This window comes from Cyclopterus lumpus, chromosome 12 (genome assembly GCF_009769545.1).
Source record: "Cyclopterus lumpus isolate fCycLum1 chromosome 12, fCycLum1.pri, whole genome shotgun sequence".
Lineage (NCBI taxonomy): Eukaryota > Metazoa > Chordata > Actinopteri > Perciformes > Cyclopteridae > Cyclopterus > Cyclopterus lumpus.
Window position 1 is genome coordinate 6857977 of NC_046977.1, and position 22384 is coordinate 6880360.

A 22384-nucleotide genomic window follows, 5' to 3' on the forward strand; every position below is an offset into this window, starting at 1 on the left:
AAAAAAATAAAGTTATACTTTAACAACGCATTACCATTAACATGATGTTTTGCTGCTTTAAGTGGGCGGATGGAAACATCCTGAATATTCTCAAGAGCATTTTTACCTGCTCCTTTTTAGATCTTCATTTAATAATATGCACCGACGTGTGCCCCAAAATAGCGCCCGCATCATTATGCTCTATCTATAAGCAAACAGCAGACATATGACGTACAAATCCCCAGCCCTATAACTTGTACGAGAAGAGGATTAGATGGCACCCTCATGCAGTCTGTTTACCTACGCATACAAGGACAAATAGCAAAAGGTGCGGTGAGTCACCCGGCTTATCGGTCTTCATCCGGCAAAACTACAAGTCACTGCTTTTCCATGCAAACACAAACATTCTGCTGTGTTGCCCATTAATTCAACCACATGCTAAATGTATACATGTGAAATGACACCTCGGGCTCATGACCTCACAAATTGTGTGTGTGTGTGTGTGTGTCAATACAAATCTATTTAACTCTATTTATATAGCACCTTTCAAAACTTTACAATAGCTTTACAATAAAAACCGAACACATTTTTAAAAGATTTACACAAAAAGACGAAATGAACTAAAAGCCAGACCAAAACACACAAAAACATTGAGAGTAAAATAAAATAAATGTCATAAAACAGGAAAGCAACTCTATAAAAGTGTTGTTTTTTAGAGTGATTTGAAAGATGAGACCGCAGGCAGGTCATCCCACAGACTAGAAGCTGCAATGGCTCCATCACCTTTATGTCTGAATCTGGACCTTGGAATAACAATGAAGGATGCATCCAAGGACCTCAGGGTGTAGGAAGAGCAATAAGAGATCTGATGGATAACTGGGAACAAGGCCTCTCTCTTGCTTTGTGCATAATCAATGATATATTAAAATAAACTCTTAAGGCAACAAGTAACCAGTGTAAGGAAGCAGGACTGGAGAAATATTGTCATATTTCCTCAACATAGACAATATGTATGCGTTGTAAAATACGACAAAAAAACGACATATTTCTTCTGCAAATATTCCTTTACAGTGTATATTGTAGAAAAAAACAGCTGCCAATACAAAGCAACTGGACCCTATTTGTTAATAAAGCTGGCAAGTGTAACTACCAGACAGTTTCTAATCAATCTCTGAAAGAATAAACTAATCAGCTTGGAGATGTGAATTGGTGAGTCATCCAGGGCCCATGATTAGCTGGGAATCTACTCATTTAATCTCAATCAATCCCAGTTGATGAACTGCGAGGAGTTGAGAGCAGAGTGGAGAGGCAAAAGGAGGCATGTGAACATAATGGGATGTGCGATATGACTCTGTGGCATGTGCAACTATGTCAGCCAGGGGAAAAAAATACGTTTAAAGAGATTAAATACATTTTCTGGAGGTTTTGTTTTTCTTTCATTGGCTATTCTTTTCTGGGTGAGAAAGATATTCCATATGGAGCGCTTTCTCAGACTCTCTTGTTCACAGGAGGTGAAGCTATTGGAGGAGTCGGCTACTCGGTGGTGGCTACGAGGCGGGAGAGCTGTCGCATTTGTCTCCAGATAGGAACTTACTGGGTTTCACACACGTAGCCTCGATGGGCTCACATTTGACATGTACTGGAATAACGAGGCGTCAAAATACAGAAGACATGACTTTTCCTGAGGCTGAAAGAAATATGGAATGCAACGGTAAAGGTAGTACATGTTCAGGTATTTTATAGTGATACTCTCTGATGTGGATTATAAAGTTGGTCTAGGGCCAGGTGCACTAAGGGGTCCTACCTCAGAGCCCTTTGTAGGACAGAGTGTGCTAGAAACCAACCAGTTCGTACGACACATAATCCGAACACGTCAACACCAAAAGCTGCTCTGAACTGCTCACTTGTTCACACGTTTGTGCGTTTGAAAAGTGACAGAAGTAGTCGTGGAAAGAAGATAAAAGAGAGGTTTTCGAATGCTGTTCGATGATCTGACAAACAATCGGAAGCGTATTCCCTCACCATCTGTTGGAAGACCCCTATAGGAAGACCCCTATATACACTAAAGCTGATAATATGTTACATGACTGTTGGCCGCATGTGTGTGTGTTCTGTTCCCCTGCCTCCAACACACTGAATCCCATTGCAACACAAATCAAACCCGAGAGAGGAAGAAAGGGCCCCCGGCTTTTGGAGATAATGCAAGTTTGGGATTTTTGTTCAGTAATTGCAAACATGAGCTGTGTTGCTCCCCCTTGGAAAATGAATAACCAACCAGGTAGGTCCAAGCAGAGAAGGTGCTTGAAAGTGTTAAAATACAGAGTGAAAGAGTGGACAGAAAAAGAGTGAGGTAGAAAGGTCAGGCCCTCAGTGAGGGCATTAGGCTGTGAGGCATGAAGAGTATGTTGGCAGATTATTATGGGAGGGATTCAGTGATCCATCAAAGGAAAGCCTGTCTTCATATTCCGCCTGCTGGAGGGCCTTCCTACCCTACCTTGCCTTGCAGTAACTCCCTCCCCCCCCCTCTCTCTTTGCCCCTGCAGAACGTGTCCTGGGGTAAGCAGTACTCCTATGCCCTCTTCAAAGCCATGAGCCACATGCTGTGCATCGGGTATGGTGCCCGGGCACCCGTCAGCATGTCTGACCTGTGGATCACCATGCTGAGTATGATTGTAGGAGCCACGTGCTACGCCATGTTCGTGGGCCACGCTACAGCTCTAATTCAATCTCTGGATTCCTCACGAAGGCAATACCAAGAGAAGGTAAGCACCACACAGTATAATACCAAACACCTGAGATGATGGAGAACATCATGTTTACGTGATTTAAATAATGTACGTAATGCTAATAACCAGTGGGACGGTCTTAAATATTAATCTCCGGGTTTTGCTCTTCCCGACTGAATAAAATCCTGCTCATTGGAGCTAGGCTTAACTAAATTAGGCCTTCTCTCAGTGGCCCCCGCTCTGAGAGCTCTCACAGATCATAATATTTGGGGCGATGACTAGGAAAGAGGATTTTATTTCCCCGAGCAGATCACAAAAGGTCAACAGGGTGAGGAGGTCTGTGACATGAGCAGCCACCTCGTTGTCTGTCTGCTGCCAGTGAACACGTTTTACTCTTCCGTTTCATTTCAGTCCCTCTTACATCAGTTTTTAGACTAGATATTTAATTATTTCTTTGCGTGGAAGGTGATTATCGAGCAGTTCAGCCGAGCCACCATCTGTGATCCCGCTGAGGGGCCTGGGCAGATCTCAGACCACATGGCCATGACTGTGATCTGTGCTCGCACGCAAGGTCCTGACTTTAACTCCCAAACTTTGTCTGCGCTGGCAGAATTGCATGTACATATTTACAATATAGTCGTGCAGGGGATTACGGTCCTCTTTTGTACGGCATGATCCTCTTAAGGACATAGTTATGATTAAAATGAAGAGTTGATCTTTAATGTATGTCGTCACATAGATGATGTAATCACATATAGATGGTTTGTCAATTGAAACTGTATTTTATTTAAGTGAAAGAGCAATAGACACAAATGGTGAATGATCTTTAGTCGTAGTTACATTTACACATAGATTCTTGTTCTCTTCACTTTTTGGGATTTGCTGTTTTTCTATTTTGTGTGGTAGCACATCTTTGAGTTTTGGACTGTTTGTTGAACAAAAAGATTTGATAAATGAAACTTGGAAACCTTTTTACAATTGTATACCAGTGATTTATTGGGAATGTAATCAGCAAATTAGGGCTGCAACTGACAATTGATTTGATTGTAGATTAATCTACTAATTGTGTAATATGTGACAAAGAAAATCAGCAAATCCTCACATTTGAGTAAATGTTAAATGAATAAATTAAAAAATAGGAAACGATTTCCAATCAACTAATCGGTTTTCAAATGAATCTTCAGTTTTTTTTATTCTTGAAAGGCTCAATGCCAACAAGTATGGATTGAAGTAGAATATGTAGATTATATATATATATATATATATATATATATATATATATATATATATATATATGTAATATTAGATAACAACATTTTGACTTGCTGTATGTGTGTTTGAGAGACTGATAGAGAGGGGAAGAGAAGGTGTAAGATGGACTATTGCATGCAATGTTTCTTGAAGTTATTAAACACTAATTTGGATGTCAACAATATGAATGAAGCGCTACACTAAATATCTTTTCAGTGCTGTATCTAACATTTGCACATTCCCCTATACCGAATGTTCAGCACAGCTCCACGACCGTAATGTTCCATTACCATATATACTAAATGGACATTGTATGACATTCTCCTCATTAATGAGAAGCAGGAGTTGGGCAACTGCTGTCAGGAACACATTTGTCAGGCCCAATCGGGTTCGGACAGAGAATCGAAGCTCTTAGTAGCAGCCCGGCTACATTTATGTGAGCATATTCACAGACAAACACTTAGGCAGGACGGGACTGATGCACAAGGTACACTTCAATTATCCAGCTGGAGGTTGTTGCCATGATTCTTATCAGAGCATCGACTCGACAGAGTCACCTTGGCTCTGACTGTACCAAGACATGCTAAAATACCAGTTTATTAATTTACACCTTGCACATAAAAGCATTTAGCTGTTATCAACTCATTCTTAAACACTGTCCTGACCTTGCCAGCCACTTCCATGATCAATGTGGAATCTGGAGAAACAACCCCTCTGTGGTTGGTCTGTGGTTTTTGGTGCAGTGTTGCAGTGTTGTTATACATGGCACTTAAAATTCATCATTAGGACTACAAGCTTTGCTGCCTTTATTTAAATTACAATCCCAATTGCTGCAGTATCATTATGGTACAAAGCCACCCACGGCTCATATTTAGAAAAAAGAAAATGTGTGGAAAAGAGGCCAAATCTAGTTAAAATCATTCTCAAGAAGTTAACCTGAGTGGGATTATGGATGCTAAGTATTAAGTTCCTTCATCCTCTAATAGATTGAGAAAAAGAAAGATAATCACCAGGTCCTGCCATTAATTCAGGTTTTAAATGACAATAGAACTGATAACAGATCCGAACTAGAAATGTAGGCAATAGGCTCGAAGGTGTTGTATAAAAGACGTCATATAATCTTGCCAAAAACTCCATTTAAGTCACTAAACTGTCTGCCAGAGTAGCAGCTGCTGGGTTGCGGAGAGGCTGTTAGCGGTTAGTAGTAAGCAGTTAGCCAAATACACCATCTTAATCTATGGAAGTGAGGTCAGCAGTGTGTGTACTGGTAGTGATGTTTGCAGTTAGCCATCCACCATGCAAAGCAATACAAGCCAACTGACAACCAGTGACGTATGTAACCAATGAGAGTAGTGAGATGTGAGTGAGGAGTCAGCAGGCAGGCAATGGTCATATAAAACAGGCAATAAAAGGTGATTTGAGAAAGTAAAAGTCACCGCAACCAATCCGAAGTCCTTGAGCATGCAGCCATTTGGGGGTTGTCATCCCGTAGCCACGAAGTAGCCGATTCGATTCCCCGCTCTCCCCTTAGTTGCATGTTGAAGTGTCCTTGAGCAAGACACTGAACCCCCAGTTGCTCCCCGGGTGCTTCACTGCAGCCCTCTGCTCCTTAATTACTAAGGATGGCTCAAATGCAGAGAAGAATTTCCCCACGGGGAGCAATAAAAGTGTAAATTTCTTTCTTTCTTTTTCATAACTGACAGACACAGAGGTGCACACTCACTTACTCACTCGCGTGATCCTCCTGGCGGAGATAATAATAAGTACAAAAAAAAACACAGCATGGAGCTATTTTTTTTTTTTTACATAAGCTTGAATTGAAGAAAAAAAACATAACACATAAAACAAAACAGTTATATGATTGATCATGGCCAGATACGCAGATGTCACAGCATACAGCTCACAACAGAGGGTCGCCCACAGCAAACAAGTCAGCCATTCGCAGTCGCTGTTGGAATAAGTGACATGTGTCTTGCTCAGTATATGATGTACATCTGCTTCACAGCAAATCTGCTTAATCTTCATTCCATTTAAGGCCTTTTCCACATCCCTCTGGGCATCGAACTGACAACGTTAAGGCTGTAAATGCCATGTATGTGGTAACAGAGCCCCAGTGTGCAGCCGGGTCCAGCTAGGGCATATTTGCTGCATGGCTGTGCATATCAATGGAGCAGGCTGAGGAGCAGCAGGGATGGGTTCAGGGTGCTCAGCCTGTTGTCATTACATCTATCAACTGTCACAGCCGGGGGGGGGGGGGGGGGGGGGGGGGACATGGAGAGATGGAGGTTGGTGTGAGGTTAGATGTTGGCTAAGGACAGAGGATGTTTATGAGAAGATGAGGAGGGAAGAGAAAAAAAAAAGAAATCCTTCTTGAAGATGGGTTTTACTTAAATTACAAAAAGGCTTTTTGTCATGCCAAGGCCATCATTTGGAGAGATGGAAGGGAACCGATTAGGGGAACGATGTAGAGGAAGAGAGCAGGAGGGGCAGAAAGGAAATGACGGTGTGAAACATGCATGGTCTCGAGACGTGCCTGCTGAGATGCCCTGCTGCTGAATCACTGTACGCCATCACACAGCTGTGTGTTATCCAGCAGCTTTAAGACGTATATAATCTGTGCTTCATTCACATACTGGGGTTAAGAGTGTGAAGTAAACCCACCTTATCTACTTGGGTGCCATAAAGAATAATTTAAGATGTTGTCTTGCCGAGAATTAGATGAGAAAAAAAAAAAAAGATTGATATCACTCTCATGTCCGTGCTTTAAATATGAAGCTACAGCAGGAGATGTTAGCTTAACTTAGCATAAAGACAAAGAAGTAGCCTGGCTCTGTCTAAAGGTAAAACAATCCGCCCACCTTTTAAAGATCACTAATTAACACGTTATAGTGTGTTTATATAATCTGTGTATTCCCTCAAAGACAAAGGCAACACATTTGATTGTTTCCGCCTCTAGGTGACAAACGGGTATCGAATCCATTTGTGGACGATCCATTTGAGCACATGCAAACAGCAGAAACTTTCCCATCTTAGAACACATTCAACAGCAGCAGAGTCTTACAGTACATGAAAACCTTTTTATGGGGTATTTTTTTCCAGACAACAGATGCCACCGGCAAGAACAGAAGTGGGTTAATTTAGTAGCAAAGTGTTCATCCCCATGTAAACGTAGGACTGACTATCTTTAGAGAGAGAAAGAGAGACATGGATGAGGAGGAATGTAGTCAGAATTGATCTAAATTGCTCCACGAGAAAGTATAACTGGCTAATTAACCAATAACATTACGAATTAAGTCGTCATTATGACAACAAGGCCTAAAGCTGGAGGCCACATATCGCCCCTGAAGTATCGGGGACGTCATGTCACGCTCAGTGCCTGAATAACACTCTCCAGCTATGACCATAAACTCAATCACAATATCAGTGTCGGTGTCGTCTTTCTACTGCAGCAATAAGAGTTAATGAAGGAGGCATTGTGACTGAAGTGTCTTCTCTCTTGCTGAGAAATGTCATTTTGTGGGCCGTGTTTGCATCATTAGAGCCCGCCACTGGACTAGACTCCCAACCACACAGCTACTTTTGGCTCTCACCCACTGTTCTATTGTGATTCCCAGAGGCAGTGTGGGAGACGGTGTTTATTTTCAGGTGTCAGGGCCTTGGACTGTCTGGGAAGATTGTTTTCACAACCCCGGCCCTGTGTGAGGAAAGCGACTGATCAAAATAGATTAGCTCCAAGTATTCTCTCTTTTTCCGTCTTCTTTGGGTCAATATATGCCTTCAGGTTAATGCAGATATAATGTGAACTCCCACTAGGATGGAATGAATGACCACGAACAGGACAGTTCCCACAACTCATTAATGGCAGTATTGCACAAATGGAAAAGTCCTGCGTCCAGCCATGCGTGAGCAGTAAGAAAGGGAAAATAAAAAGTCGCAGGCCATCTGGCTTTCTGATAGGGAGGCCACTAAATGGTTTTAGCCTTTCCATTTCATCCATCCTTCATCCTCCACCCCTCAGTCAGAGAGTAATAATAATAACAGCAATGGTTTTAATAGCATTGTGTTTTCATTTCAAATCCCCATCACATCTCCCAACTGAAATGCTTGTGCTTGGTACAAAAATTGCATGTAGTGCACAACTAGTAAGTATTTAACCAGATATTTAACCAGTGATTGAATTTACAGGAACAATACCCTAACTTAGATGTTAGTTGCATTTCTATGTATTTAATAGTAGTAAAATCTGACAAGCAAATAACTGTTAATTTAGCCTAAATCATTAAATTATTGTTGCTATTAGTACTAGCTGTAAATAGCTCTTATTTATCTTATAGGACATACACAAAACCGTTTCAAAGTACCGTACCTTACATGTTAACTTATACAGGAGATACAACAGTCTAACAGACAAGAGAGAGAGAAGCTCTTTGGCGTCAACTTGGCCGACGCTAAAATCCAAACTGTACTCGGCTCTGGAAATTAAAGAAATCACAACGAAATATTCGAGCGATATCATTCGAATAATTATCAGTCATGCAATCTGTGCCATCTGGTTCGTTGTCATGCAGCCTCTAAATCTCTCCAGGATATCAGGTCTACCTTGCTCGTTCACATTAGATCATAGCTCGGTTGCCCATTCGGACTGGGCTTCCTGCATGGGTGAGATAATCGGAACTGCTACCTTGGTCTGACACAGCCGCGGGCCTGTACTTGTTCCTACTTTCCTTCACCACCTGCCACACACACACACACACACACACACACACACACACACAGAACCAGGACATGGCACTGTGACTGTGTGAGAGCGTGGCTTGTCCTCAATACAGAGACACAAATACACACTCTGTGAAGACCACCCTGTTGAAGAGCGTTGTGTGTTTATTCAAGGTGCACATTAATCTAGCGGGTGTGCGTACACATGCAGCAAACTGATGATCATCTGCTTTCTTTGTCTTCCCAGTACAAGCAAGTGGAGCAATACATGTCCTTCCACAAGCTTCCAGCAGACATGCGGCAGAAAATCCACGACTACTACGAGCATCGCTACCAAGGCAAAATCTTTGACGAGGACAACATCCTGAGTGAACTCAACGACCCTCTCAAAGAGGTGAGGCGACTTCTCTCTTAAGACCCTAAACTGAATGGAAGCGCTGGTTCTTTCACTTAGCAACATTTATGCGCCTTTTGGAGAGTGTTCATTTGAAGGTTTATTTTTGGAGCAGGTGAGAAAGTAAAAAAAAACATCTCAAATCCCCCAGAAAAAAGAAAAAAGAAAGGTTCTTGACAGGTAAGCTGTCACACAGTGGTTTTAGTTTTGGGAACATGAATGAGTTTATTCCCTCAAGATGAAGAGTGAATCTTCATTTGGTACCTTCAAGTGTGCAGCACCTGAAACTGAAATACCAACACTTGTCATCTCTTCTTATCATCTCAAAGGAGAAAAACGGCACAGCGGATTCTCCTCAGCATCCTGGGTGAACCCGGACTGAGCAACCATCAGAGATATGACAATAATTTGCACAGAAACGTTACCTCAATTCCAGTAAACAACCTGAGCTCCAGAGCTGTTTGTTTTGTATAAAATCATAAAGTCGTCAGAGTAGCACAGATACACAGCCACACAGCCTGATGATCAAGTGTACGATAAATGATTCACAAAGAGAGGAGTTGACAAGGAATATTGAAGATTATCGTGGAGTCGGTGAACAATTTTTGAAGTCCCTGGCTGACCTCCTCATAGCAGCAGATTACGCGGGTAATTAAGCAAAGGTGGATGGGTGAGGAGAGCACTAAAAAGCAAAGCAAGCTACAGGGATCGTGACCATCTTTCATGTAGCCCCATTAAGTCACCGTGCGGGGGTTGTGGGGAGCTGCTGCACGATCCCAGACACTCGTGGGGAGGTATGACTTACTACACAGAAAACCCCACAGGCTTTAGTCCGCCGTGCAAAGCAAGTCAAGTTAAAATCTGCACAGAGACAGTGTGGCACAATGAAAGCTATATGCCCATGGGACAGACGGGTACAAACAAACAGACGGGTACAAACAAACAGACGCGTACAAACAAACGGCAGAGCGAAACCGGGCACATATTCGAGTTTACGTTACCATTTCAGTGAATAACTGTTCCTAAAACTCTTATGGATTATTTCAACTCATTCAGAAAAAGTGTTTTCTGTGTGGCTTGTTTTCTCCACTCACAATATTATTTTCCAATACGAGAGCCCTGTCTTTTCTGTATGACCAGTCAGACTCAAATTGCAACATTGTGAACGTAAAGATCTGATTTGTCTTGTGTTGTGTTTTCTGATTCAGGATCCTGCAGCTTTAATACCTTTCCTCTATGTTTTCTAGCTCCAGTCTACTTTATTGTCTCACTCTTTTTGCTGCTACTCTACTACTAACTCTATGGAGTGCAATGGATTATTTTCCCCCTTCATGAAAAATATGCGACCTGTTTATTGATGATCTCTAGAAATGAAAATCTGATCATCCATCAGAGAATTAGGTCACTCGAGGTTTGATTGAGTAATATGTCCACTATTATTACTGTGGTAGGAGCCATGTGTTATTGTCTACTTTTGTACAAGAATTTTAATATAAACAGAAACCCAGAATGTGTCGGAACAATATAGTGAGTGAAACAAAGTCAGCAAAGATGGCTGAATGCTGCATCCATCCTACTGCCGGGTTCTACCTCGATCATTTAGTATTTAGTTACCCACCTGCATCCCACCCCTCACCCCTTCTGCTCTTTGACTAGCCTTTTAAAAAGCTAGATGAGTAATGCCGCCCTTCATGCGAATGCCCATGCCACTTTCCTAAATGAGCTTGCTTTTGCCAACTCCTATCTGAATCATATCAGACTAAGAGCAGCTGTACACTTCACAGACAGCAATAAATTATAGCTTCCTCCGTTAGATAAAGCTGGTTTTGTCAGTCGCTACAACTAATGTCACCTTCTCTGCGAGGCCTACTCGGCCTCTGCAATAAAGTTTTGTTTTGAGAGATAAAGGAAGGGAGCAGTGTGCTTTGTTTTTTATTCTCTGCACCGTCCACAGCTCCTAACCGTTGAGCAGCCAGGAATCAATCAATGCAACTCCATGGCAGAGCCATTCCAGGGGGGGCGGACTCTGACTGGTAGCTGAGTCGAGCTGATTGCCACTGAGTGTCCAGCACAATTTTTGGGGGTGTTGACTTATAGGTCAATTTGGGATCAGAATCAGCTCCACTTAGCAGCACTCAAACTCGTTTTGGGCCGAACGAGGGCCATGAAATCAGCCCAAGTGTACTCTAGCTGATTCTGGTACATCATTTATCACAAGTCTGTCGAGAGTCTGCCAACCAGGTGTGCCAGATTGAGGCTGCTCAAGCTATTCTGGCCACCTGGAATTCACATGACAGCTATTTTTCAGTGGATACAATAGCTTTGGGTTTGATGTGTAGGTCAAAGGTACTGGTGCTTAAAGGAAAGCCTTCACTTAATCATCTGAGTGTGCAGCTATGAAAAATAGTCAAATCTATTTAAAATGCTTTTTTTAAATTATATATTTTTGTTTTACTGTGTCTATAAAATCTTTCCAAGAAACCTAAACTAGTTTGTTGATGTTAAGTTCACTCAGTAAATCAACCTCGTCTATTATTCTCTGCCATATGACAAATCTTTAAATAGATATAGCCAAAGATTGTTTCCCCAAGAGGACTCCTGGCTAGGCATGAAAATTGCTTACTATCTAATTCATTAGTTCTGGTGCATGATTGAGGTCAGAGCCCCGTGGCATTAGCTGACACCGGCATTTGAGGCTGAGCTTACATCTCTTTGCGACCGTCCCAGAAATTGGTTATCTCTCTGTCAATGTCCCGTTGTCACTGGAGAAGAGTTATCCCTCACGAGGGGGGGGGGGGGGGGGGGGGGTAGTCAACAACAACACACCAACGCAGATGCCAAGTGCACCGGCTTTCCATCCGCACGGCAACAGAGATGTATGGGTAAACAGACAACAAGCTCCTAATCTCCTGCTGGGCCCGTGGGGACAGGATGAAACCAGAGAGATGGCCGGCAGCCGGCACCAGAGGGCAAACTCATCAGGGTCTGACTCGTGTGCCAACGAGTTTCTTCTCAGGAGTGATGGGAAGTGCTTTAGAAGTATTAGGGATAAAGCAGTCCAAATCATTTATGCAGGCAGAAAAAAAGCAGCAGAAAATTAAAGATTTGTGGCGATGTGTCAGACGACCCAACCGATGCTCATTTTTCAAGTTGTAGGTGGAAACTCATGAATTTCTAATGGCCTGATCTCATTTGTTTGACCACTACTTTCTTTCTTTTTTTTTTCTCCACCAGGAAATTGTCAACTTCAATTGCCGCAAGCTTGTGGCCACCATGCCTTTGTTCGCCAACGCGGACCCCAACTTTGTGACGGGGATGCTGAGCAAGTTGAAGTTTGAGGTCTTTCAACCCAACGACTACATTATCCGAGAGGGCACTGTCGGGAAGAAGATGTACTTTATTCAGCATGGTGTGGCAAGCGTCATCACCAAGTTCAGCAAGGAGATGAAGCTGACTGATGGATCCTACTTTGGAGGTTAGAACGAAAAATGCGATAATTTATAGATTTCCACATGGAGACACAGACGTTAATTAAATATATATGTGGGTACTGTCACGCAAGAACTCCAGTCACGCATGTATTCCCACAGTATGCTCATGCGGTTATTTATTGAGACATGATTCCTGCCTGAGGTCTTGCTTTTAATGCTGTTCTAAGTTATTGTAGCTGTAGATTCTCATTAACCAGTGTTGGACGTTAGTCAGATTCTGCAGTTACGTAACCACTCATCTGGTTGTTGGAGTAGGCCAAGGCGTGGATCAGGCTTCCCTTAGGACACACACAGGGTCCTCCCCCGCCCTCACCATCCCATACACACATATGCATGAACTCTTCTCCCCCTCCATAAGTTCCTGCTACATATTCTTGGCGCTAACAAGAGCAGCCAGTGAAAAAAATCAAGCGCTATTCCCTCGTCCTGTTTTCTGTCTTCCTCTCTCTTTCTCTTGGCACAAGTCTTTATTCCCTTCTCCAAAACATTACAGTTATCATCAATTTTTTAAACGTCAGATGTAACTTCAATGCACGTCGTCCACTCAAACACGACAATATCTGCCGTGTGGATTTTGTCAATGTGAGAAAGCAAAGTAAAGTTTCCTATTTTTGAGGATCTTGCATATTTTATCTGGTGAGTTCATCCCCACTATGGAAGCAGGCTGAGGAGTCTAAGAATACTTTCTCTTTGGTGTGTCTTGCTGCCTGCCTGCCGTTCACGTCTCAGGCGAGCAAAGGAAGGCAGCGAATCCAAAAAAGAAACGAGTCGTCTTTTTTCCCCTGCCTGTTCAAACCACAGGATTGCTGTCATGCCACTAAGTGTGCAAAGCTACTTGCTTCTCAGTATATATGGGATTGCCAGAGGAGAGCGAGTTTTTTTAACTCCTGCAAAGAGCGGACATGTCATACGGTAAGATATGTGGCGGTGGCAGAGCAGTTCAAACAGCTAATCCTCCGGGGCTGCGGCGCGAGATATGTTCTGCTAAAGGAGCATTGTGGCAACAAGAAGATCTTGATTAAGAAAGTAAGATGAAATGCTCTGACTGATGCTAATGGCAGTGAGCGGGGAGGGCAGTTATCAAACTATTTCAGATTATAACAAAGAAACCGCAGCGGCTTAACTGACCGCTGTTTCCAGCTAGATGATGGAAAGTAATAGTGGTAGTTGTAAGTGGTGGGCAATGCTATACTTTGATGGTCGGACGCTCGCTAACATCAGTTCAATCATAAAGATCGTTGGTATCACAACGATACTTGCTCTGCAGAGAACTCTCTGTAAGCTACCTGCTCAGCACCGAAAGATATTCTATTTGTTATCAATTCATCTGCAGATCCTTTTCTCACTCAACTGATAAACCATTTTTAGTCCACGACATCTCAGATCCGAGTGAAAGGCACCCAAATGTTGTTTGCTCAGCTCATTTACTTTAGTTTACCATAATACAACGCAAAGAAAAACCGCAAATGTTTGGCAATTTAGCTTGGATATCAACGATTTATCAATTAATAGTTGCAGACTGTTTTGACTAATTGATTGGTTGAGTTATCGAGTCAGCATGTAGTTAAAAAAGGGAGACGTTTTCACGAGAAGGAGTCTCAACAAACTGCTTGCCTGTAAATTGATCTCTGGAGACCAAATCTTTAACTACAGGAAATGTGTTGAGGCAGATTCTTTTTAGATTATCTTACTCAAGCTCTCTAAAACCTTTTGAAGATTATTTTGCACCACACAAGTATTCACTCTAAATGTTGGTGTGCTTGCTGTCTGGTGCTCTCTCTCTCTCTCTAACTCTCTCTCTCTCTCTCTCTCTGTCTCTCTCTGAGACTCACAAATAACCCTCCAGATTGATTCCGCCGAATACAAAGGAGTTGGTACTTTAGGTGCAATAAGTAGTGCAGGAAGCTGAAGGAGAAATTACTGTGAAGCATCAGCATCTAAAAGCAGGTCAATGAAAAGAGAAAAAATACATACAGTACATACAGAGAACATACAGTCGATGTTCCCATCTAATCGTTTCGTCAAAAGATATGTGTTGTATCTGTCATAATAATAAAGGGCGCGCTGTTCTCTTTGCTGTGTTCTGTCTGTTGCCGGCCCACCTGCTGTTGCCTTCAGCCCAGCTGGTATTCTCACCCGTTTGCATGGCATTAGTCGATGAACCCAGAGTTTGGGAGCAGCTGGCTGTACCGGGCACCTCACTCTTTCCCCTTTTTCTGCGGTGATTCACACTCCCGTTACAAGCAGGCCAAACCGTGGCTGGAATGAGAAATCAGTGGGGGGGGGGGACTGAGACGGACCCAGAGGGAGGCAGAGCGAGTAACAGAACCGGGCTCGGCCTCGGGAAAAAACTATTAGCATAGTAATGAGCTGGACATCTATGAGGACAGCAGGTCACAAAGCACCTCCTGCCACGGTCAATGCCACGCCTGCGTGCTGCAAAGGTATCATAGTAATCACTCCTGGACCTCTGTGAATGGGATAGTCACTGTGAGGCTGATGGACTCGTCGAGTGTAATGTTCGTACTCATTGACAGACGCAGTGCGCGGATCTCCCTATTGGGCTTAAATGTCTTATGGGACTCCCTCTCTCCTCGGTCGCATCCGTGTCAGGAGAAGGGTAAGGGGAGGCGGTTGCCATGGGAGTATGTGACACGTGAAGTGATGGCAAATTTTTCCACGAATGCTCCTGGGGTCAACTGGGATGTTTTGTTGCTAGGTGACGGATACGTGTCAAACTGCATCATGTGAAGTGTTAACAGGGCCATGCCTTACTCTCTCACACACACACACACACGCTCCGCGAAATTCACATGTACACACACAAAGGTCTTTCAGGTGACATTGCGAATACGTCCCTGAGAAAGAGTTTTTTAATATTTGTCTACTCCAAAAGTTGTGCTTAACGGCTGTTAATGTATAAGTATATACATGGATCAAGTACAAGTAGTCATCAACATTACTTGAGTAAGAGAGGCTAGTTGACTACTTTAGTAAATCATAAGCAAGCCCACGAATACGCACACATGGATGTTTGTGTCTGGAGAGATGGCAGTAGTGTAGCTGAACAATTTGAAGTATAATTAATTGATATACTCGTGGTAAAACAGTGAACATAAGGGCGGTCTAAAAATACAGACTGAACTGGAGTTCATTGCAGTCTGACAAAAGGAATTAGTACAGTTTGAAAGCGCTACTCCAACATAAGAAAACTGGGAGAAGGAGCAAAATATTCTTTTCTCTTCACTTTTGCTTGCTTCATTATGCAATTCAGTTGTGGGGAGGCGTGGCTACCGGACAAGAAGCGGAGCGAGCTTCCACGCGGTCCTTCTGAGAATAAGCGGAACATAAATGAAGCGCACCGCCACTTTGGCCTGTGGTTCCATTTCCCGATATCGTAATGTCTTTGGATAATAAACAAATAAGAGACGTAACTAAATGCATCCTATGTTTGTCGACTATACAACAGAACGAAGACTTTGTCCCAGACAGTGTTACACAAAGCTGACGTATAAAAACAACGGTGTGATTGTGAAGGAAGTCTGGCGACAAAGAATAAAATAGTGGTTATTGTTTGCTGTCTTCTTTGTTACATTTGATGTGTTTACCGTCAATGACACTTTTAGAAACACCCTCATTCTCCTCGTTAAGGTTCGGCGAGAAGATATAACTTGTTAGTTCAGCATAAAGACTAGAAGCAGGAGGAAACAGCTAGCCGGGCTCTAACGTGAAAAGAAAAGCCCACTAATCATCACCTTACATCCCACTGTCAAGTAACCCTTTGACCTCTGGATGTAACCATGCAGGCTCGTGGATATCTGCTCACTATCGGCCTTTGTGTCTACATCTGTTTCCCCACTCTTTGGGAAATTAAATGTAACAAGACACAGGTTTATCTCTCTCTCTCTCTCCATTTGTCTGTGTTTCTTCCTGTGTTAACAGAGGTACCACTTCACTTAAAGGGAGGCTCTTTCCACCATAACAGCACTAACACCTTATTTACACCCACAGCGTGAGAGTGTTGCTCTCACATCTTTGTGCACACTTCTCTGTGCTCTTAATTTTCACGGCGGCTCGCGGCGCGGCCAACTCATCGCGACGAGTTAACATTTAACGATTTATTCAAGGTGGAAGTTTTGCGGCGGGTTGGAAAAGAAGGGCGAGCGTGGGTGGAGGTCGATGCTACTGTTTTACAAGCTTATAAAGAGAAGAGAACATGTAGGCTGGAGGAATGCGGGGGGGGGGGGGGGGGGGGGATAGACTGTACACTTTCCATCTTGTGTAACTGATTCATGAAAGCACTGAGGAGATGAGGCGCTCTGAATGCACCTACAGCAGCAGAGAACATTGATATCAAAAAGTATATTTTGCTCATTGTAATTCTTAGGTGCCTTTTGCCTTTGGATGAATCAACAACATGCTTTTTACCGTTAACACAAGTTCATGCAATCATCCAAATGACTGTACACTTTCCATCTTGTGTAACTGATTCATGAAAGCACTGAGGAGATGAGGCGCTCTGAATGCACCTACAGCAGCAGAGAACATTGATATCAAAAAGTATATTTTGCTCATTGTAATTCTTAGGTGCCTTTTGCCTTTGGATGAATCAACAACATGCTTTTTACCGTTAACACAAGTTCATGCAATCATCCAAATGCTCTCTGGTACTTGAGTGACTGAGCAATAATAAGCATCCTACTAAAAGAAAGGGATTTCTAGTCAGAGATCTAGATTTATTATCTACTGTGCATTTACTCAAGCACTTAATTGAGATACCTTACTTATTAGTATTTCCACTACTTTTTCTACTCTACTGCATTTCAGAGGCAAAATGTGTATTGTTTACTCCATACATCTTCACTAGTTGCTTTTATTGTGACCGATTGGAGGAAAGCAGATATCTAATTGGACCCCCTTCATATTTCAGATGTCTGTGAGTTCTGAGGTGCTGTCATTTTATTTATAAAATTATCCAATATTTAAAAAAATCAACAACAATGATTAGATTTATTTTAATTAGATTTCCAGCCCCGTTAATCATCTCATAACCCTTTAGAAGGGCACAACCCTGGGGTTGATTACCCTAGGGCTAAATGACCTCACTGTATATGAAGTATACAATACAATTCTGAGTACTTCGTCCACCACTGATAATGACAACTCCATCAGTAGAATACGTTTAGTATTTTGTATTGAGATCTTTAATAATATCTCTATTCGTGTCCCTTTCCTATGTGCGTATATTACAGACAGGTGTATTGAGTGTGAATAGGTAAATGTAGTTTATACTTCAACACAAATAAGAAACCAGATGTGTTCTATGTTCTAAGTGTTTGGATGTGTCGCTCTATCGATCTGCACACCACACAAAGCGGCGCGTTCCCATTTCACACCTCTGCATGGGACAAACTGCAGTGGTTGAACAGGAATGCTGCCATCGTTTAGTTGTCCATTACATTTGAGAACGGATGCGGTGATGACTACGTACTGTACGGTGTGTTACGGGACCACGAGCTCCCTGCAGAACGAGGAGTTATCTGAGTGGAATGCAAGTGACGGCACCCGCTGATGGGCGTTTTATTTACATTCACATTCTGCGTCTGGACCCCTTTTTTGTACTCGGGATTCATCTGTATGGTAATCTGTACTGCAAATGCTGGGATGGTTTCCTGTCATGTCCCTCTGCGGCCTCTTACTCTCTGCTCTCACTCTTTGTCCTCCTCTGTCAGAGATCTGTCTGCTCACCAAGGGCAGACGAACGGCGAGCGTGCGTGCGGACACCTACTGTCGACTCTTCTCCCTCTCTGTTGATCATTTCAACGAGGTGCTGGAGGAGTACCCCATGATGCGGCGCGCTTTCGAAACGGTCGCCATTGACCGATTGGACCGCATCGGTAAGACCCGCCTACATCTGATCCCTGTCCTGTCTGATTGGTCGAATCTCTTGCCTGTCATCGTGCCTTGTTGTCTTGTCTTTATCAGTATTCGTTTTGCCTTCTTTCTTCATCAAAAGCATTGTGTCTGCCATCTTGTGCTGCATGACCTGTATGCTATCTTGTTTTAGTTTTTTGTTGTTGTTGTTGTTGTTGTTTTTTTACTTCCGTCTCTTTCTTCGTCTTAAATAACATTAAAGAGAATTTGTTGTATCCGGCATTAATCCTTCTGAAGAACCAAAGTAGAGTTCTGTGGTTGGATTAACTGGAAGGCAGTGCATGTCGCTGTCCGGGAGGGAGTCACTCCGCCCCCCTCGTTGGTTTGGTGTTGACCCCGCCTCCTCACTGGATGTCAGCGAGTGGATGGAAGCTAACCTCACATGCATGTGTGTCTGGCCCTCTTTCCACTCATCTGCACTCCTGGGTATGAGCAGCACCCCGCCCCATATCAGAGTTGTCTAAATCAACCAGACCCTGATGAAAGAAACAGAGCAGGGCCAGGTGACATCAGGGATTCATTCAGCTCCTCGTCAACAAAGCTTTCTTATACCCTGTCTGATCAGTAGAAGAACCTGGCCTTGGCACATTGCAGTTGAAATAGAATAAGTGATAATGGTTCAGACACGTATATGTGTTACAGTTTAAAAAGGGGCACATGTATGGAACACAAACAGGGCAATAATTGGTTGCATTGACCCTTATGTCTTCCCACTCCTTATTCAGATGTGTTCAGTCTGCTCACATGCTTTGATTGGGACTAAGACTCCGATAAATCAAACGCGTAGAGGACAATGTGAAAGTGTTGTCTACAACGGAAGTAGAAGAACGTATGTCTTTGTCTTCGCTTATTGTTTTGCTGCATTAGAAATATGTATTTTCTGAAATATTATTTTTCTCCTACTTTACTTTTGATATATGGATAAGTTGACAATAGTAAAACGGCACATTTCGGTGTCACATTTCAGTGATGAGAAGGATTTAGAGAGTCAACTTTGAAGCTTATTTTCATTATTGTGTCACTATTTCAGATGCTACTACACATATTTTAAGATATGGTAACCCAACCCTTGTTTATTGGAAAATATAATGGCAATATGTCAAAAACCTTAAAAAGGCAGGTGTGAATAGCACGTGTTTAATTAATTCTTATGATGGTTTTCTTTGTAGTTGAGGCGCTACAGTAGAGTCTGTACCTTACCGCTGCAATGTGTGTGGCAAACCTACTGTTGGTGTGCTATGAATATCTGACATTTGGGTACAACTTTGACTAGTGTTTGTCTACCTGTTTCAATTAAAAACCAAACCTAATATTTATATTGCAGGTGGATGCTCTCTAAGTAAATGCATATTAGCTCGCAAGGCAACAGGTTACTGGTGGTGAATACAATTAAGTTTGTAATGTTTTATACAATGCCTCGTTCCGCATTCCTCCTTTTGGATTTTTTCGGCCTATATTATTTCTCATGCAGGAAGAAACGGAATTTGTGAAAATAAACCACTTTTGAAATGCTATGCGGAGAACCCGAGCAGCTCATCATAATAAATGATCAAACAAACAACACACTGCCAACAATGGAGGCCATAATGTTTGGTGCTTTTGTTTTCTGCTGTTACATTAACCAGAAAACAAAAGCAACCTGAATAATAAAACTAGAGTGGAATTTGCATAATGACAGTGAGCCAATGTTGTCTCATATCAGTGGTTAAAGCTTGCAGTCTATATCTACTTCTCTATCTGTTATTGTTGTTTTCCTTTGTCATGGCTTTGTATTTGTGTATCATTTTGCCGGACACAGGCACGTCAATATTGAATTGCTTTGCAACCCTAGTGTTGACTCAACATTGAAATACTGTAGTGTCAGGCCAGTCAGCGACAAGCAATGAGCAACAGATTATGAACAAGACCGCTCGGAGTCAATCGGAAAAACACTGTCACTGTTGAGACAACCTTTTCTCCTCAGAATTACGTTCATATATAATCTGTTTTTAAAGGGGGAAACGTGATGGTGCCTGGATGACTGGATTATATCAAAATATCTGACAAAATTATACTAACCTGTAAATGTTTACACTAAACAAATCTGCTAAATGGTCACCATCAGTGTTTATCCTGCAATATCTGCTCGACAACTGATGCAAAAAAACGACTTGGTAGAGTTTAGAGAAATATTGTGGTCATGTTTACATTTTTCAAACAACACAATTGATTTTCTAATACGTGGACACAAACCTCCATCTTGGAGCTTTGTGCTTTAATCCATCCAGAAGCCAACAGCCACACTTCCCCGTGTGCTCCACCAATGTCCACCTATACTTCTCGCATTGTAACGGCAATAACGCATTGTGAAGACGCTGCATTTGAACGTAGTTCACAGGAGACAAGGTTGCATAATTTTTTGGGCTAGCATAAAATAAAAAAAATAAAAATCTTTTATTTGCCCTGTAGTGAAGTCCCATTCACAACGTGCCGTTTGGCCTCAACAGTCCTATTCTACATTTGCCCTTTTTATGACCATCTGAGTTAGCTTTACACCAAATGTTACAAAATACAAAAGCTGCCCGCTCTGACTGACACTTCTCAGAGTGATTCCAGATTTGATCCATCCTTTCAGACTAACCATGAAGGGGGTTTTGTCTCATACGAGGGAAGATACTCTGTCATGATCCGTGCTGGTTGTATCGTTTCTATATATGAACTGCATTTGGTTACATGCTTGTCTTGCTCTAAAAAGGAAAAGAAGAAAAGTATTTGAATCCAATAACGTGTTGCACATTTGACATTATCTTTTATCTATCTAAAAATTATTTGACCAGGAGTCCGTCTTGAGACGAGCACATCTCGTTTTCAAGAGTGTCCTGGCCGACGAGTAGGCATCAGGTAAACACTTTATTCCAATTCCAATATCCGAACAGGGACAAATTGACCTATAAAGGCTTGCTAAATGGATCCGGTCTCAAATTCATCCTCCAAGAGTCTGACCTCTTGCTGGAGGTCACATTAACTGTTTAGTTCCTGCATCAGTGACGCATAAGTCAAATCACCCACACCAGTCCTGCAGATGTTTTGATGGACACATTCAAAATGTCAACCACTAAGACAATCAATGAAACAAAAGATAAATCATTGGGTGTTACATGCCATGTTTATTTTGTCAGAGATTTTCACAGAATAATTTACTGGATTATGAACACATGCTCAGCTGTATTGGTGTGACATTTGCATTTATTCTTTGAACCGTTAGTTCAAAGTCAATTCACAAACGAAACCATGTCTGCAGATTAGTAAAAACTTTACTAATGCATTGCCTCACACACCTTTTGTTACATGCAGAAGTCCCATTTCATTATTTATTCATGCTTTCACCAATAGAATAAAACATTTTGTTTCTGATTGTCTGGCTTGAAATATGAATTATGTCTTTTGTGTAAATCATTTGGGGGAAAATGTAAACTTTTCTGACACTAAACAAAGGAAAGTTTCAAACTGTATTTGGAGACAGCGACAGTAATGTCATGTTGACTGCATGTGGAGGGCAAAGGTGTATTTATTCCATTAAATCACACACATTTACAACATGTATCCTCTCTAAAATAAGTTATCTCAATAACCCTCAACAAAAAGAAACTGAAGACATTTTCCTGCAGTGAAGAACAATTTATCACAAACTATTGATGATTATTATTATTTATCAAATTGCATTAAGAGTCAGAATGAAAAATGTGTCTCTGTAAAGCCTTGAATGCCTCTCAAAATTTGTGTATTTAATTTTTCTTTACAAATCCAGCCTTCATTGGTTATATGATGTTTGTGGGCATTATAATGTTTGTGTTTTGCTTGTTTTTATCTGTTTGTTTGGCGTGTTAGACGTTGGCTTTTAGACAATTTTACAC

The 22384-nt window shown here is 42.1% G+C and overlaps 1 protein-coding gene across 1 annotated transcript in view; it reads left to right on the forward strand.

Moving 5' to 3' along the window:
• LOC117740574 (potassium/sodium hyperpolarization-activated cyclic nucleotide-gated channel 1) overlaps nucleotides 1–22384 on the forward strand; it is a 59888-nt gene that overhangs the window by 33788 nt on the left and 3716 nt on the right. Inside the window, exons 4-7 of the mRNA XM_034547059.1 lie at nucleotides 2523–2741; nucleotides 8920–9066; nucleotides 12301–12541; nucleotides 18290–18454. Coding sequence (XP_034402950.1) covers nucleotides 2523–2741; nucleotides 8920–9066; nucleotides 12301–12541; nucleotides 18290–18454 — 772 coding nt within the window. The remainder of the gene's footprint in view (nucleotides 1–2522; nucleotides 2742–8919; nucleotides 9067–12300; nucleotides 12542–18289; nucleotides 18455–22384) is intronic.